The sequence below is a fragment of the Oenanthe melanoleuca genome, unplaced genomic scaffold (assembly GCF_029582105.1).
Source record: "Oenanthe melanoleuca isolate GR-GAL-2019-014 unplaced genomic scaffold, OMel1.0 S001, whole genome shotgun sequence".
NCBI classification, from domain to species: domain Eukaryota; kingdom Metazoa; phylum Chordata; class Aves; order Passeriformes; family Muscicapidae; genus Oenanthe; species Oenanthe melanoleuca.
In genome coordinates, this window is record NW_026612650.1 from 4,760,557 (window position 1) to 4,776,051 (window position 15,495).

Sequence of the window (15,495 nt, forward strand, 5' to 3'; positions counted from 1 at the left end):
AGGCAGTGGCCACCAACCCAACCCCACAGGTCCCCAGAGGTGTGACCATGGCGATGCCAAACGCCACGCCAGAGTGGCCACCAACCTGTCCTTGAGGTTCCCTAAGGCCAGACAAAGGGGTCACTGTGTCCAGCCTCTGGTTGTCCACAACCCCCATGCTTTTTGTGGCCATGGGTGTTGGGAGAGGGTCCCCATTGTGGGTTAAGGGGTACAGACAGGGTGCCTCATCCCAGTGTCCCCACCCAGGGAACCCCAGTGTCCCCACCCAGTGAATCCCTGCCCACCCCGTCCTTGTGAGTTGCAGCTTTCGTGGCCCCCAAGGATAAAACATTCTATGGCTTCCTCAAGGCCTGGCTTGGTAAGTGGAGGAGGTTGGGTGGGGACAGCACCTGTGGGTGTCACACAGGTGGGGACAGCAGCCCTGGGTGTTACGTGGGTAGAGACAGCAGCGCTGGGTGTCACACGGGTGAGGACAGCAGCGCTGGGTGCCCCCACTGGATCCAGGTGTCACAGGGGAGGACACAGCAAGTTCTGGGGACAGAACCCTTGGGCACCCGCAGTGGATGAGGGTGTGTCACAAGGGCAGTGGGATACAGGGACACCTCCAGGGTGTCCTGGGCTGACCTCGCTGTTCCCTCCTCAGGGGAGAGGCTGCTGCTGAGCAGCGGACAGCGCTGGGCTCGGCACCAGCGGCTCCTGACTCCCGCCTCCCACTGGGATGTTGTCTGGGCTTACCTGGGAATCATCAACCAGAGCACCCGTGTGCTGCTCGTGAGAGATCCGAGAGTCCCCACTGCACCCCAAATCCTGACCTGCACCCCAAATCATAAGTGCTGCACCCTACATCCTGATTTCTGCCTCTAACTCTGACCTGCATCCCAAACCCTAAGTCCTACACCCAAAATTCTGTCCTGCACCCATTGCTGCACCCTGAGTCCTGTCCTGAACCCCAAATCATAAGTGCTGCACCCAAAATCCTGACTTGCACCCCAAATCCTGACCTGCACTCCAAACTCTTACCCGCATCCCAAACTGAGTCCTGCACACAAAATTCTGTCCTGCATCTACTGCTGCACCCTGAGTCCTGTCCTGAACCTCAAATCCTCTCCTGTCCCATACCCCAAACCCAACTGCACCCATCATTCATCATCACATCCCTGTCCCACACCCCCATCCCAATTCTTGCCCCTCTCCCACCCTGTCCCACCCCCCAATTTATGCCCTGCCCCCGTCCCCTGTCCCTGTTCCCTCCCTGACCCCATCCATTTCCCGAAGGCAAGTGGGGGGCAGCAGGAGTGGCAGCTGCCAGGGGGCCGCTGGAGATGGAGGTGCTGCAGCCCCTGAGCTTCCTTACCATGGACATGCTCCAGAAGTGCATCTTCAGCCACAAGAGCCACTGCCAGGAGTGAGTGCCACCTGTCCCCACTGGCCATCCTGGGGGCCACAGTGACCTCACCATTGTCCCTGCTGGCCATCCTGGAGGCTGTGGTGACCCCACCATCGTCCCTGTTGGCCATCTGGTGTCTGTGGTGACTGCACAAGCCCCACCATAGTCCCCACTGGCCATCCTGTGGGCCATGTGACCCTGCCATTGTCCCCATTCGCCATTCTGGGTGCTATGGTGACCCTGCCATGGTCCCTGTTGGCCATGCTGGTGGCCCCCATGGCCCCGGCATGGTCTCTGTTGGTCATGCTGGTGACCCCAATGTCCCCACCACGGTCCCTGTTGGCCATGCTGGTGGCCCCCATGGCCACGCCATGGTCTCTGTTGGTCATGCTGGTGGCCCCCATGGCCACGCCATGGTCTCTGTTGGTCATGCTGGTGGCCACAGTGTCCCTCAGTGTCCCTGGTTCCTGCAGGCAGCCCAGCAAGTACATCCAGGCCATCCTGGAGCTGAGTTCGTTGGTGGTCCGGTGCCACCTCTGGCCACTTCTCCACCCATGGTGGCTGTACAGGCTCTCCTCTGATGGCTGGTGCTTTGCCCGTGCCTGTGCCACCATCCGCGCCTTCACCGCTGACGTGGTGCAGCACCGGCGCCATGCACTCGCCTGCCTGGGCCACCAGGCCTAGCTGGATGGCCACCTGCGATGCAGCATGGACTTCGTCGACCTCCTGCTGCTCACCAAGGTGGGCGTGGGGTGGTGGCCAGGGAGACATGGAGGTGGTTGAGAGGGTGGTGGTGGCCATGGTAAGATGATGGTGGCCACAGAGTGGTGGCCATGGGGGATGGGGCTCAAGGGGATGGTGGTGGCCATGGAAGGATTAGCCACAGACCAGTGGCCGCAGGCAACAGTGGTGACCATGGGCAGCATTGGCCATAGAGCTGGCAGCCAGTGGGATGGTGGTGCCTGTAGGGTGGTGGCCATGGATGGGATTTGGCCATAGGCCGGTGGTCCCAGGTGGCCCATGGCTCACCTTGCCCCCGCAGGATGAGGACGGCCACACCCTGTTGGATGAGGACATTGCGGCCGAGGCTGACACCTTCATGTTTGAGGGTGAGCAAGAGCTCCCAGGTGCCACTGGGGCAGAGCCACTCCAGTGTCCCCTCACTCATCTGATGTCCCCACAAGCCACGACACTACGGCCAGTGGCCTGGCATGGCTCATCTATAACCTGGCTGGCCACCCTGAGCACCAGGAGCGCTGCCACCAAGAGGTCCAGGAGCTCCTGGCCGGCCAGGACACTGCAGACATTGAATGATGAGATGTCCCCAGGGCCACCCCTGGCCGTGTGGCTGGGCAACATGGTGCCACTCCTGCTTGTCCCCAGGGAGGACCTGTCCCAGCTGCCCTTCACCACCATGTGCATCAAGGAGAGCCTGCGGCTGCACCCTCCTGTCACTGCCATGTCCCAGTGCTGCACTGAGGACGTCCCCCTGCGTGACGGCCGTGTCATCCCCAAGGGTATGGCGTGGCCAGGGTGTCCCCAGTGTCACCACCCACTGCTGTCACCTGCTGTCCCTAAAGTGGCCATTCCCATCCCACCAGGGGTCACCTGCCTGATGAGTATCTACAGGACCTATGTCAGGGTCCACACCACATGCGGAGTCCTGATAGGTTCTTTTAGGGATCTCAAAGCGCAAAAGACACAACAGGGGACAAAACCAGTTTACTTTTGCAAAAGATGCACTTTTATTTAGTGCCAACAAAATGCGATAGAGGGACGGAGAGAGAGAGAGAGAGAGAGAGAGAGAGAGAGAGAGAGAGAGAGAGAGAAAAGGGGTTGGGATTATAGCTACCAGACGGGCAGACGATCCTCGTGGAACCAGCCAATAGATGTCCGTTGCCATCCGGGGAGATCTTGGGGGTCTTTAGTTTGAGGATGTCTATTATACTCTTTTTCAAGGCGTCGGGCGAGTGGCCAAACAGGTGAGGACTTTCAGGTACGCTTTGGGTTCCGTGGGGGGAACAAACCCACAACAAGCCCAAGTGAGTCCTTGTCGATGAAACAAACACAGGGCACTCCATGTCTGACCAGTTCATTGTTCTCACACCTGTGGGAGCCTTGTCGACTAAACACAGTTCAGTGCACCGTGACTATCCGTAAACCAGTCTCCTGAGAAACCAGTCCTGGTCCGATGGGCAGCACCTGTGAACAATCGCTTGGCGTTCCTCCCATCCCTGGCCAGCGCCTTTAAACTGCAGTTTGAGGGGTCTTCTTAGGCCTCAGGTGAGGGTCGTTGGCCAGAGCAAATGAGAGGCTTTTAGATGGACTCTCACACCACCCCCGTGACCAACGAGCGTCGCCGAGAAAACTCCAGCAGTGTGATGTTGTGACGTTGTAGCATCTTCAGGACCCGTCATTGGTAGCATATCCCGGAAAGTAGGGACAGAAAAATTAGGGATCAGTGAGAGAGAAGGAAAGAGGAAAAGAAAAGGAAAGAAATAAACACAAAGATAATAGAGCAAAATAATCACAACAAATTGATGAAAAACAATTTTCACAACAAATTGAAGAACAATTTTTTAAACAAATCACGATCATGACAAATTGAAAAACAAGTTTTTAAACAAATCACAATCATGACAAATTGAAAAACAATTTTTCAAACAAATCACAATCATATTAGTTGAAAACTTTCGAAAAATTATTCAAACAATATTAAAGCAAATCAATCAATAAAATAACTTTCAAATAATATTAAAGCATATCAATATTGATTATAATATGTTTAACAGAATTGATTAAAGCAATTGTTTTTCTAAACCATTAAAAAAAACATTATTTAAACTAATAGTACTAATCACAACAAACACAAAAATTTGAATGATTTTTTAAAATCCACTGCTACATTTTTACAAACACTAAATTACAAGCAGTTCTAAAGCATGCACACCCCTTGCTCATATACTCCAGTAGCATTTCAGGAATCTCCTTTGGATAACTTTCAAAGTTACAGACATTCTGATCTATGTCTAAGCAAATATCTTGAGCTCTGATTGCATTACTTTTACAGATAAACCCTTGTTGTTTCCAGACAATGTAAGTTTCCAAATTAATAGTTTGTTACTTTTCGCCAATTTGACAGGCCCATTCTCTATGCTCAAAAGGATAGAGAATAGCTCCGTCATGATTCAGCCCTAATGCAGTGATAGAGAATATTGAATGTATGGAAACATTACATATGGTCAGTGCAAAGGCTGTTACTATGCTTATGCTAGGGTAGTAGTTTCACTAGGATTGGAATTCTTTTTCAAAATCATGAACATTATTCCAAATTATTCTCCGAATTTCAGTAGGAAAAGTGGTTTCCTCCACTTCTCACATAATTAAGGCAGCAACTGACTGCATCCACAATTGAACCTGGATACAGCAGAGAGCTAAAGAAATGTTAGCCAATTTATTCATTAATACTTCTAAATCAATACTATTCAAAATTCCCAATCTTGTTCCCACAACACCGGTTATGTCTCTTGTTTGTTTCTTGAGAGGATCCTCCTGGTATTGCATTGGCAATTTGACTTGTTTAAAAGACCATGCTGATTTAAACAATATTTGTTTTTGGCTAGTTTACCAAATTACCTAAGATCCAATTTTAAAGATTTTCAGGCTCAGTATAACTGGTGGTTGGGTAGTAGGTGTTATAACATTAACATCAAGTTCCCCTCAGTATTTTATATTGTTTTTACCACACATAATTTCATAGGAAAATTGTACAACAGTTCAATTTTGATTTTGAATCTTCACAAAATATACAGGTTCAATGAGGGATTCAGCAATTAATCTTCATGTTCCATGGTATTATTCTGTGAAAAGTAAACACAACAGAATCTGCCACAAAGAGGCAGGAGGTTAAAATGATGGAACTATTCATCATGTAATGCAGATTGGAATTCTGTTAACTTCCCAGTAATTTGCTGCTAAAAAGGGAGCCACTCTGTACCTCCTTTAAACACAGCATAAGAGTCAGTGTAGTTGCAGACAAAGGATGCACTCCGTGCTTCAAGCTGGAAAACACTCCAAATAACCATCAGCAACCCAACCCAAGAGCCACCCCGTCCCCCAGCAATAATTTGTTCAGCAGAAACAACATTAGTGAACAAAAAATTAGTGCACAAAGATTGTTTGGGGGAGAGAGCAGAGGCTATTTTAATTACCAAGACAAGTTTGTCATAGCTGCTACCAAAGCTCTCAGTTTCTGTTACTGCCAGATTTTTTACAGTTCCTTCTGTTACTGAGAATTTCTGGGCCACCCCGTCAGGGGGGGCAGTCCCAGTAGTGGCTATCTTCAAAAACTTCACTTCCTGAGAAGGTTTTTGAATTTTCTCTGAGGCAATTTGCAAGTTAGGGCTTTTCAAATGAGAGATTATTTTTTTTTGTTGGGTATCCCCCACTACTTCTATTTCATTTCTTCCCACAAGGGTATCACCAATATATTGATAAACAGCCCCATTGTCAGGTTTGGGTTTTTAGATTGCCCATATAGGGGAGTTTTGCAAGTCCTGTATAACTGGTTTGAGCCCTTCTTTGGCACCAGAAGGAGGAGGGCATTGTTTTACATTTACAGGTAATTGCATAGGTGATTTATAGCCAGCAGTGAGTTTTATTTCATGTATAATTTGCAAGCAAGCAGCTTTTTGAATGTTTTCTAGGAGTTGGTCGGGAGTATCAACTAAAGCTACAAGGTCTCCCCTTTCCAAAGGGTTAAGCCCTGCTGCCCAATAAACTGCACACTGAGTTGGGGACCATAAGTTACGTTTGACTTCTGTTGTTAAGAAAGTCCCATGTCCCCAGTACCCACTAGCTGCTTCTTCTGATAATTTAGTAGCAGTGTACAGGATTTTTGTAGTGGTTATTTGTGGGTCAAAATTCTCATCATTGATAAAACTGTATTCTGTTTTAACCAAAGGTCTCAAGCTAGGGCAGCAATATTCCCTACTATTTTTCATCAGAGTTAGTTCTTTTTGAGGATATATTTGATCAGTTTCTTTCTCTTCTGTTTCTTTTGGCAAATCAGTGTGTTTTAAAGTGTTGGTGTGTTCTTGTCTTAGGGCAGCTCTTAAAGAATGATTCTCATCTCTTAAAGAATGAATCTCATCACTCAAAGCATGATTATCATTCCTTTCTTCATCTAATTGTTTTTGCAAAATTTCCACTAAATTTTGTAGGGAGTCAATAATTGCTCTTTCTTCACTTCTTCGCGTAAAGCGACTTTCTATAGCTGCCGTAAGACAGGCCCCCAAAACTGAGCAGAGAATGGTCTTATTTTTGCCCAGTCTGAATTTTGTTTCATGCTGCAAAGAATGTATCATATCAATCACATTTTCTAAATAAAACCAGTTATTGTATGCCCAATCTTCTCCCCCTTGGGAGGGTCTGGCTTTGTACTTAGCTAGCAAAGCATAAAAAGCATTTTTATCTTCTTCAGACATTTTTACAAAGGGACTAAAACCACTCTCAGGGAGGCACACTTAAAATTACACAAAAAGCACAGCTAAAACTGTGTTTCCCTTCTCGTCCCTGGAGCGGGTGAAGAGACCACACTACTTGGGAGGTACTACCTTAGTTACAAAAAAGCTTGTCTCTTCGTGATCCCGAGTAGTCAACAAAAAAACAACAAACACCCAGCCTATAGCTGAGGACAACCCCTTTCTTCCCTGCCTGGGTTAGGGGTCTAAAACAACAAACACCCAGCCTTTAGCTGAGGACAATCCCCTTTCTTCCCTGCCTGGGTTAGAGGATCAAAAACTGCCTGGGAGGTTCTCTCCTCAGCAGCTTAACACCACATATACAACAAAAACACAAGTCCCATCTTTTGCACAGTTGAGATCCTTTACAAAAAATTCTCCGATAACTGAAATGGAGTTGATTATCTACCTGGGTCTGTGTGCAGATTGCGGGAAGAACCCAATACCACCTCCCTTGCTTTCCAACACTGTTCAGTCCTTACGGTACTGACAGGCTGGGTGCGGCTGAAATGGCACAGGTCTTCTCCTGGTACAAAGTGCACAGAAAACCCCCAACTCCTCCAGTATCAGGGAATCCTGCCGACTACGCCAATTGAATGTCAGGGTCCACACCACATGCGGAGTCCTGATAGGTTCTTTTAGGGATCTCAAAGCGCAAAAGACACAACAGGGGACAAAACCAGTTTACTTTTGCAAAAGATGCACTTTTATTTAGTGCCAACAAAATGCGATAGAGGGACGGAGAGAGAGAGAGAGAGAGAGAGAGACAGAGAGAGAGAGACAGAGAGAGAGAAAAGGGGTTGGGATTATAGCTACCAGACAGGCAGACGATCCTCGTGGAACCAGCCAATAGATGTCCGTTGCCATCCGGGGAGATCTTGGGGGTCTTTAGTTTGAGGATGTCTATTATACTCTTTTTCAAGGCGTCGGGCGAGTGGCCAAACAGGTGAGGACTTTCAGGTACGCTTTGGGTTCCGTGGGGGGAACAAACCCACAACAAGCCCAAGTGAGTCCTTGTCGATGAAACAAACACAGGGCACTCCATGTCTGACCAGTTCATTGTTCTCGCACCTGTGGGAGCCTTGTCGACTAAACACAGTTCAGTGCACCGTGACTATCCGTAAACCAGTCTCCTGAGAAACCAGTCCTGGTCCGATGGGCAGCACCTGTGAACAATCGCTTGGCGTTCCTCCCATCCCTGGCCAGTGCCTTTAAACTGCAGTTTGAGGGGTCTTCTTAGGCCTCAGGTGAGGGTCGTTGGCCAGAGCAAACGAGAGGCTTTTAGATGGACTCTCACAACCTACCACAACCCAGAGCTCTGGCCCGAGCCTGAGGCAGTGCCACCCTACGAGGTGTCCCTGTCACTACGGTGGTGACAGCTGTGTCCTCATGGTGTCACTGTCACCCCAGGTGTTCAATCCCCTGAGGTTCAGTCCAGAGAAGTGCAAAGGACAGTCCCCGTCACCCTTCATCCCCTTCTCTGCTGGCCCCAGGCATGTGGTGGGGGGGGACAGGAGTGTCCCCAAGTGCCACCCCCATCCCTGCTGGGCCCACAGTGGGGTGACAGTGACAATGGGGATGTGGTGGCAGGAACTGCATCGGGCAGAGCTTTGCCGTGGCTGAGATGAAGGTAGTGGTGGCACTGACACTGTCCCGGTTTGTGCTGCAGAGGGACACAGCGAGGCCACCCCCGCACCGCAAGCCCGGGCTGATCCTGCAAGCCGAGGACGGGATCTGGCTGCTGCTGGAGCCACTGGTGGGAGTGGCCTGAGAGACATGGGTCACCAGAACATGGGGACATCCCGCCAGGCAGGTGTCACACCCAGGGGAGGAGCAGGGAATCAACGGTGGCGTGAAGGGGATAGCATCGTGGTGGTGGTGGGGCTGTTTTGTCCTTGGTCATGGAACACCTCATGGCCTGGATGTGTCCACCCATGGACTAGTCCCCTAGGCCACTTGTCACCATCCATGGCCATACACCTCCATGTCACCATCCATGGCCACATTCCCCCATGTCACCATCTATGTCTCTGACCCCCCCCAAACCTGATATGTCCATCCACAGCCCTGCCCATATCCAAGTCCATGTCTCTATCCATATCCCAGTCCACACCATGTCCCCACCCATGTCCCACAATGCCCCCATCCACATCTTAGTTCAATGTCTTTATTTTTACCCCAATGTTAGGTGAAGGGCTGAAGAAAAACGAAAGAAAATCAAGGCCAAAATAAAAGGAGTTACCTGTCCATGCTCTCTGAGTATGCATGGGCTTGGGTGGGTAGAAAGAACCTTTTTTAGAGGCCGTTCCACTCCATTATCTCCAAAATCTTGGTTTTCTGCCCCAGTCCATCATTCTTGGGCTGTGGAAGATGCCTGTGGCCCAGAGAAAAGTCGAATCATGGAATGGTTTAGGTTGATAAAAACCTCCAAGGCCATCCAGTATTCATTGATGCTGCCAGAAAAAATGACTGGATGCAAAGGTGCCCACAGACAGCCAGGAAGATATGGAGACCACCAGCCAGGTGTTCCCAACATGGATCACCAGGACCATGGATCACCAAGGCTCTGCTCAACAAGGGTAACTGGGGAGCATCCAACGTGGTCCTCCAGTGGGGATGGAGCTGGAGCAGCACATGAAGCTCTTTCCACATGCGGGGCATTCACAGGGCTTCCATAACCGGTGCCCCTGTTGGTGTCGGGTCACGACAGAGTTCTGGGAGAAGCTCTTCCCACACTGGGGACACTGTTAGGGCCTCTCCCTGGTGTGGATCCGCTGGTGGGTGATGAGGGAGGAGTTTTTCTTAAAGCCCTTCCCACAGTCAGGGGAGTGGAAGGGCCTCTCCTCTCCTCTCCGTGAATCTGCTGATGCTTGAGCAGATAGGATCTCCTCTGAAACCTCTTCCCACAGTCAGGACACTCATAGGGCTTCTCCCCAGTGTGGATCCTCTGGTGGACAATTAGGTTGCATCTCTGGCTGAAGCTCTTCCCACATTCTGAGCACTTGTAGGGGGATTCCCCGGTGTGTATTGCCTGGTGCATGATCAGGCGAGAGCTGTCACGGAAGCCCTTCCCACATTCCCCACACACATAGGGTCGTACCCCAGTGTGGATCATCTGGTGCCGGGTGAGGTTGGAGCTCTTCCTGAAGCCCATCCCACATTCCCCACACTTGTAGGGCCGTTCACCTGTGTGGATCATCTGGTGGTGGATCAAACTGGAGCTCAGGAAGAAGCTCTTCCCACATTCCCCACACTCGTAGGGCCGTTCACCACTGTGGATCCTCTGATGGTGGGTGAGTTGGGAGTGCATCCTGAAGCTCATCCCACATTCCCCACACTCGTAGGGCCGTTCCCCAGTGTGGATCATCTGGTGGTAGAGTAAAGTGGAGCTCTGGTTGAAGCTCTTCCCACATTCCCCACACTCGTAGGGCCGTTCCCCAGTGTGGATCCTCTGGTGGCAGATAAGGTAAGAGCTGCGGCTGAAGCTCTTCCCACATTCTCCACACTCATAGGGCCGTTTCCCAGTGTGGATCCTCTGGTGGATGTTCAGGCTGTAGCTGCAGCTGAATCCCTTCCCACATTCCCCACATTCGTAGGGCCGTTCCCCAGTGTGGATCCTCTGGTGGTAGATCAAATTAGAGCTCTGGCTGAAGCTCTTCCCACATTCCCCACACTCATAGGGCTGTTCCCCAGTGTGGGTCCTCTGGTGGACGATCAGGCTGGAGCTGGAGCTGAAGCCCTTCCCACATTCCCCACACTTGTAGGGCCGTTCCCCAGTGTGGATCCTCTGGTGGACGACCAGGCTGTAGCTCCATCTGAATCCCTTGCCACATTCCCCACACTCGTAGGGCCGTTCCCCAGTGTGCACTGTCTGGTGCCGCATCAGTTCGGAGGTGCTTCTGCAGCCCTTCCCACATTCCCCACACTCATAGGGCCGTTCCCTGGCATGGATCATTTGGTGCTGGATCAGTCTGGAGCTCCTGTGGAAACTCTTCCCACATTCCAAGCACTGGAGGCGCTTCTTGTCACCATGAAGCTGCTCACGGACCCTCAGCTCAGAGCTCTGGCCAGATCTCTGGCTGCCTGCCAGGTCCAGGTTGGGTCTTTCTTCCTCGGATCCCCATGATCTGCTTTTGCAGCCCCTCCTTGTGCAGGATCTCTGTGGCTTTTCCTCCTTGTTGGATTCCTGCACTGTGGAGTCACTCCAAACAGCCTCTCCCACGAGGTTCTGCTGCAGGGATTTGTCCTCCATGGTCTCCGTCCTCAGCTCCTTATCTGGGGAAGGAGGGACAAGGAGAGGATGGGATTTGCCTCCGTGCTAGAGGGAAGGAGTAGGAGAACCCTCCAGTCCATCCCCAGGAGGACAGAGGGGAAAAGGGGCAGTGACTTCCTCCTCACCTGTCTGGCTTTCCCGGGGCATTTCCCTCTTCCTCACAGCCTTTTCCTCCATCTGGATAAGACTTGGGAATGGAAAATCCTGGTTTGGGGGAAAAACAAGACATGAGTGATATGGCTTTGAAGGTCCTGCTGTCTGAGTGCATCTCTAGAAATCCCTGGGTGCCTGGTATCCATAAAAAGCTCCAAAAATTATGAAGCAGCCCAAAAACACACTCCCAGGGGTTTCCTGTTAGCACTGTCCTCACTCTGGGGTTATGGGGCTTGCTGTTCTCAGAGCTGCTGGGAGCTTGTGGCTCCTTGAGATCCCCTCTTTCCCAGCTCCTGCTCAGGCACTCTGAAGGCGTTCTGGGGGTCCCAGGGCTCATCCTGCCCTGATTATGACTCAGGTCCCAGGATCCCCTTCTCCAGCATCCCCCCATTCCAGGCACTCAGGCCTTCCCCAGCTCCCCACCAGCACTTCCAGGCTCGGGGGCGGCCGGACCCCACTCATCTCTCGGCTCCATCTCCCCTCCAGGATGCCGGGGGTCCCCCAGCTCTGCTGTCGCCCCTCTCCCCATGCCGGGGCTCCCACATTTCATCCCACGCCTCTCCCGGGGATCCCAAAACCGATGTCCCGCCCCGCCGGGACCGAGCGATCGCCACGTGGGCCCTTCCAAATCCCCCCAAGAAGCATTTACGGCTCAGCCTTGGATTCCTGCAAGAGCCAAAAACATCCCCTCCTCATATCAATAAAACAATACCTCTCCCAGGGACACCCAAATGTATTTGGGACTCGATTCCCGAATCTGCGAGGCACAAACACCACCGTCCATCCCCCAAAACACCAAAACCCAACCAACCGTGCCGGAGCTGCCGCGATAGCCCCGGGGCGAGCTTCCCTCCGCGCTCACCCGCAGGATGCAGGAATGCGATGCTGCCGGGGCCAGCGGAGCTGCGGGCTCAGCGGGCTCGCCCTGGAACACCGCGATTCTCCGCCTGCGGCTGCTGCTCCTCTCCCTGCTCCTCCTGCTCCTCCCCTTCCTCTCTCCTCCCCTTCCTCTCTCCTCCTCTTCCTCCCGCTGCTCCCCCGCTCGCATCCCGCCCCCCTTTGCCACCCGCTGTGCCCCAGGGCCGCCGCAGCAGCGGCTGTTGGGGAGGGGGCAGCACCCCCTGAGCCTGCAGGGGAGACAGAGAAACTGAGAATTAGGAATCGAGCCTCGAGAAATGCTTTGGCTAGAAGGGGGCTGACAAAACCGTATGTTTGATGGAATTTACGGTGCTTACAAGAACAGGAGGCGACCAAGGCTACAGGATAAGATAAAGAGCTGGAGTGGACGAACAGGATGGAAGGACAAAGGCACCACAGGATAAGGGGGATTCTCTAGATCCCTGAATCCAGGAAAACTGGTATCAAAGTCCGGAAGATGACCAAAGGACTACAAAGATCATGTTTAAGGAGACAAGATGAAAAGTTCAGCTAAGAGGAAGACTGTTTTCTATATCTCAAGGAGCAGTGTGCTGCCGCAAAGATGCGTTGAGATTATTTTAATATGAAGCGGGGCAGGCAATGAATATGTATTAGGTGTATTGTGCAATCCTAGTTTGTAGAGAATAAAAACAGAGGTGAAGGTCGCCAAAGGTGTGCGTGTTTTTGGAGGAGCTATCCCCCTCTGCGCTGAATAAATATATACCTACTCTTAGAACTTATTTTGTGTGTTATAGAGAGTTTTCCACGCTTCACAGGGATGGGCAGAGGGCTCGGGGCCCGCCAGTGCAGATCCGTCCGTGCCGTGCCCCTCCCCCCGATCCCAAATTCCGCTCCCGGGGGTCGCTGGATGCGAGGGGGTGACGCAGGTGGGGTGGGAGTGGGGAGCGCTGGGCGCTGCGGGTCTGCTGCTGTTCCAAATACATATTATGGGACTGGCTTCTCGCAAATATTCACATAAATACTGTATATGTAGCGTTAAAATTGTTTTTAACATATAATTTTCTTTAAAAGTAGCATAGGCTAATAATGTCTCTTCGTAATAAATAAACTAACTATCTAATTAAATAACACCCATTAAAAACACCTACTGCTAATATACCAGTTACCAGCACCGTCTCTAAAAGTTGAAAACCACAAATCAAATTCAAACTAATAACAAAAATAAATTAAAAGCTCAACTAAAAAAGCTCATGCTCTAAGAAAGTAAATAAAAAAAAACATATAAAACAAATCCTAAAATATAAAAAGTAATTTTTAAAACAGTTTGCAAATACATAATAAGTCCATAGATACCACAAGTAAATAAATTTAAAAAATATCTGCCAAAAACCTGGTGTACTCTTAATCTAATACCAAACACCCAACCACTATAACCTTTTACGCTATTATTTGTCTCTTATTTTCTTTTATTAAACCTTTTATAATCCACTCAAAAAGAACCCATTTTTCACGGCACCCCCTTGGGAGTCGCCACTGAGCAAATTGTTCAGTGCAGGCTATGGCTGCGTTTGTGAAAGGTGCTATGCTCTGTGGCTCTCCCCAGCAGCTGCCAAGTTCCAGCCTGAGCTCTTCCCTATTTCTTTTTCTCTCTTTCCTATTTCTCTACCTCACATTTCCTGTTCAATCAAATCCATGTTCAATCATATCTGTATGTTGTGCTTCTATGGTCTCATTTGCACCTTCACTGGGCTCGAGGTGTCTCACCCTGCTGGGTCCCTTCTCACCACCATCATTCTGGAATTCTGTCAAGGCCGCTCTTTCCTTTTCTTTTTCCCTCTGCTTTGAGCTGGGAATGGGCTGGAAAATGTCTAGCATGTTATAAATCCATATTATAATATTGACTTTTTGGAAATATTAAAATACATGCTGTATATATAATGTTAAAGTAACTTTGCTATATAGTTTTTATTTCTGCTATTAAGTCAACTTAAACATAATTGTGAAATATCTGATATCGTCATGCTTGAGGGAATTGAACTGCCTGCTTGGCTGGGATAAGATCCAATGGATGGATGATGAAGTCCCCTGCTACAATCAGCACTAAGTAAAGACCAAAGTCCAGGCTGGAGGTGATAATAAGAATGGGCTAAAACCATAGACAAGAAATGTGCACACCCTAAAAAGACGAACCTGAGGAGGAGCCAGGCTAAACAGTTCTTGGAACATATAAACTACTTTGGTGGAAACTGGGAGGTGTTGGCCAAGTATCCCAAGACATATGATATAGATAATAGAGTAAGTGGAAACAAGTGCTATCCCAAGGCCACAGTATTGAGAAGTTTAAAATTATATCAGTAATTAGTGGATAACCAAGTACTGAAGCACACATCATAGAAAATTGGTATCGGCACTACAGTTGAGAGCTAATGTTCGCCCCACAAGAGAGGTCCTGGCCAGGGATACTCGTGAAAACCTGTTAATATTGTGGTGCTGATAATGAAACATCAGCCCATATTATAGGGAACTGTCCAAACACTCAAAACACCAGGAGTAAAGGCACAAAATGACACATCTGTGAGCTGTGAGGCTAAAAAGAATTGGACTGTATTTCAAGAGACCATGACAATGAGTTATACAAGCCAGATTTGATCTTTGTTGAAGGAGGAAATGCATCATTCATGGTGAACAGGACAATCAGATACAAGCACTCCAACTCCTCCTTGAAAGTTGCTGCCAGTAAGAAGGTCAGGAAATATCAGTGCCTTCACAGACAAACTCAAGATCTTACAAATGCAGAAGACATTGAATTTGTGGGCTTTCCTATAAGAGCTCAAGGAGAGTGGTATGAGAAAAATTCTTCTGCTGTTGGCCCTAGGTCTCTCTAAGATGAGGCAAGAGAAGACTGCCTGAGCCCAGAGCATCCAGAGCGCTGCTCTCCTCCATTGGTATGGTACATACTTTTGTGGACAAAGCTCGATGGATTGTTTCTGTTCATGAAAATAAAAAATAATGCTGAATGGCATTGCTGGACAGTGGGTAGGTCATGTGGGAGCAATACAATTCTTCCAATCATGCCGTGTGGGCCACTGTCCATATTTAGGATAAATTTAGCAATTTGGACCAGGTGGATGGGCTACCTAATCTTAACCTGGAAAAGAAACCTATAATCGTATATGTTTAGAAAGAAGTCATGAATGATCACTTTTGGTTCCATCTTGTAAAGACTGTTCTCCAGAAAAATGACAGCAAGGTTGATTAAAGCATGTCCCCTCAACCCAAGA

At 49.7% G+C, this 15,495-nt stretch overlaps 1 protein-coding gene and 1 pseudogene across 4 annotated transcripts; one reads left to right on the forward strand and one right to left on the reverse strand.

Moving 5' to 3' along the window:
- The first annotated feature begins 1,317 nt into the window (after positions 1-1,317).
- Positions 1,318-9,156, forward strand: LOC130266154 (uncharacterized). Of its 4 annotated transcripts, none has more exons than XR_008842747.1 (3): positions 1,318-1,405; positions 1,861-2,128; positions 2,430-8,107. XR_008842747.1 is itself a non-coding variant. In XM_056515498.1 (3 exons), the coding sequence occupies exons 1-3, from the start codon at positions 2,096-2,098 to the stop codon at positions 8,941-8,943; spliced, it is 873 nt and encodes a 290-aa protein (XP_056371473.1). In that variant the 5' UTR covers positions 2,039-2,095; the 3' UTR covers positions 8,944-9,156. The 4 variants fall into 4 exon arrangements, 3 of the variants coding, with proteins under 3 accessions (XP_056371473.1, XP_056371474.1, XP_056371472.1); XM_056515498.1 differs by lacking the exon at positions 1,318-1,405 and adding an exon at positions 8,579-9,156 and having other exon boundaries at positions 2,039-2,128; positions 2,430-2,904; XM_056515499.1 differs by lacking the exons at positions 1,318-1,405; positions 1,861-2,128 and adding an exon at positions 8,579-9,156 and having other exon boundaries at positions 2,136-2,496; positions 2,771-2,904.
- Positions 9,063-13,330, reverse strand: LOC130266107 (zinc finger protein 883-like; annotated as a pseudogene).
- Positions 13,331-15,495: the final 2,165 nt, after the last annotated feature.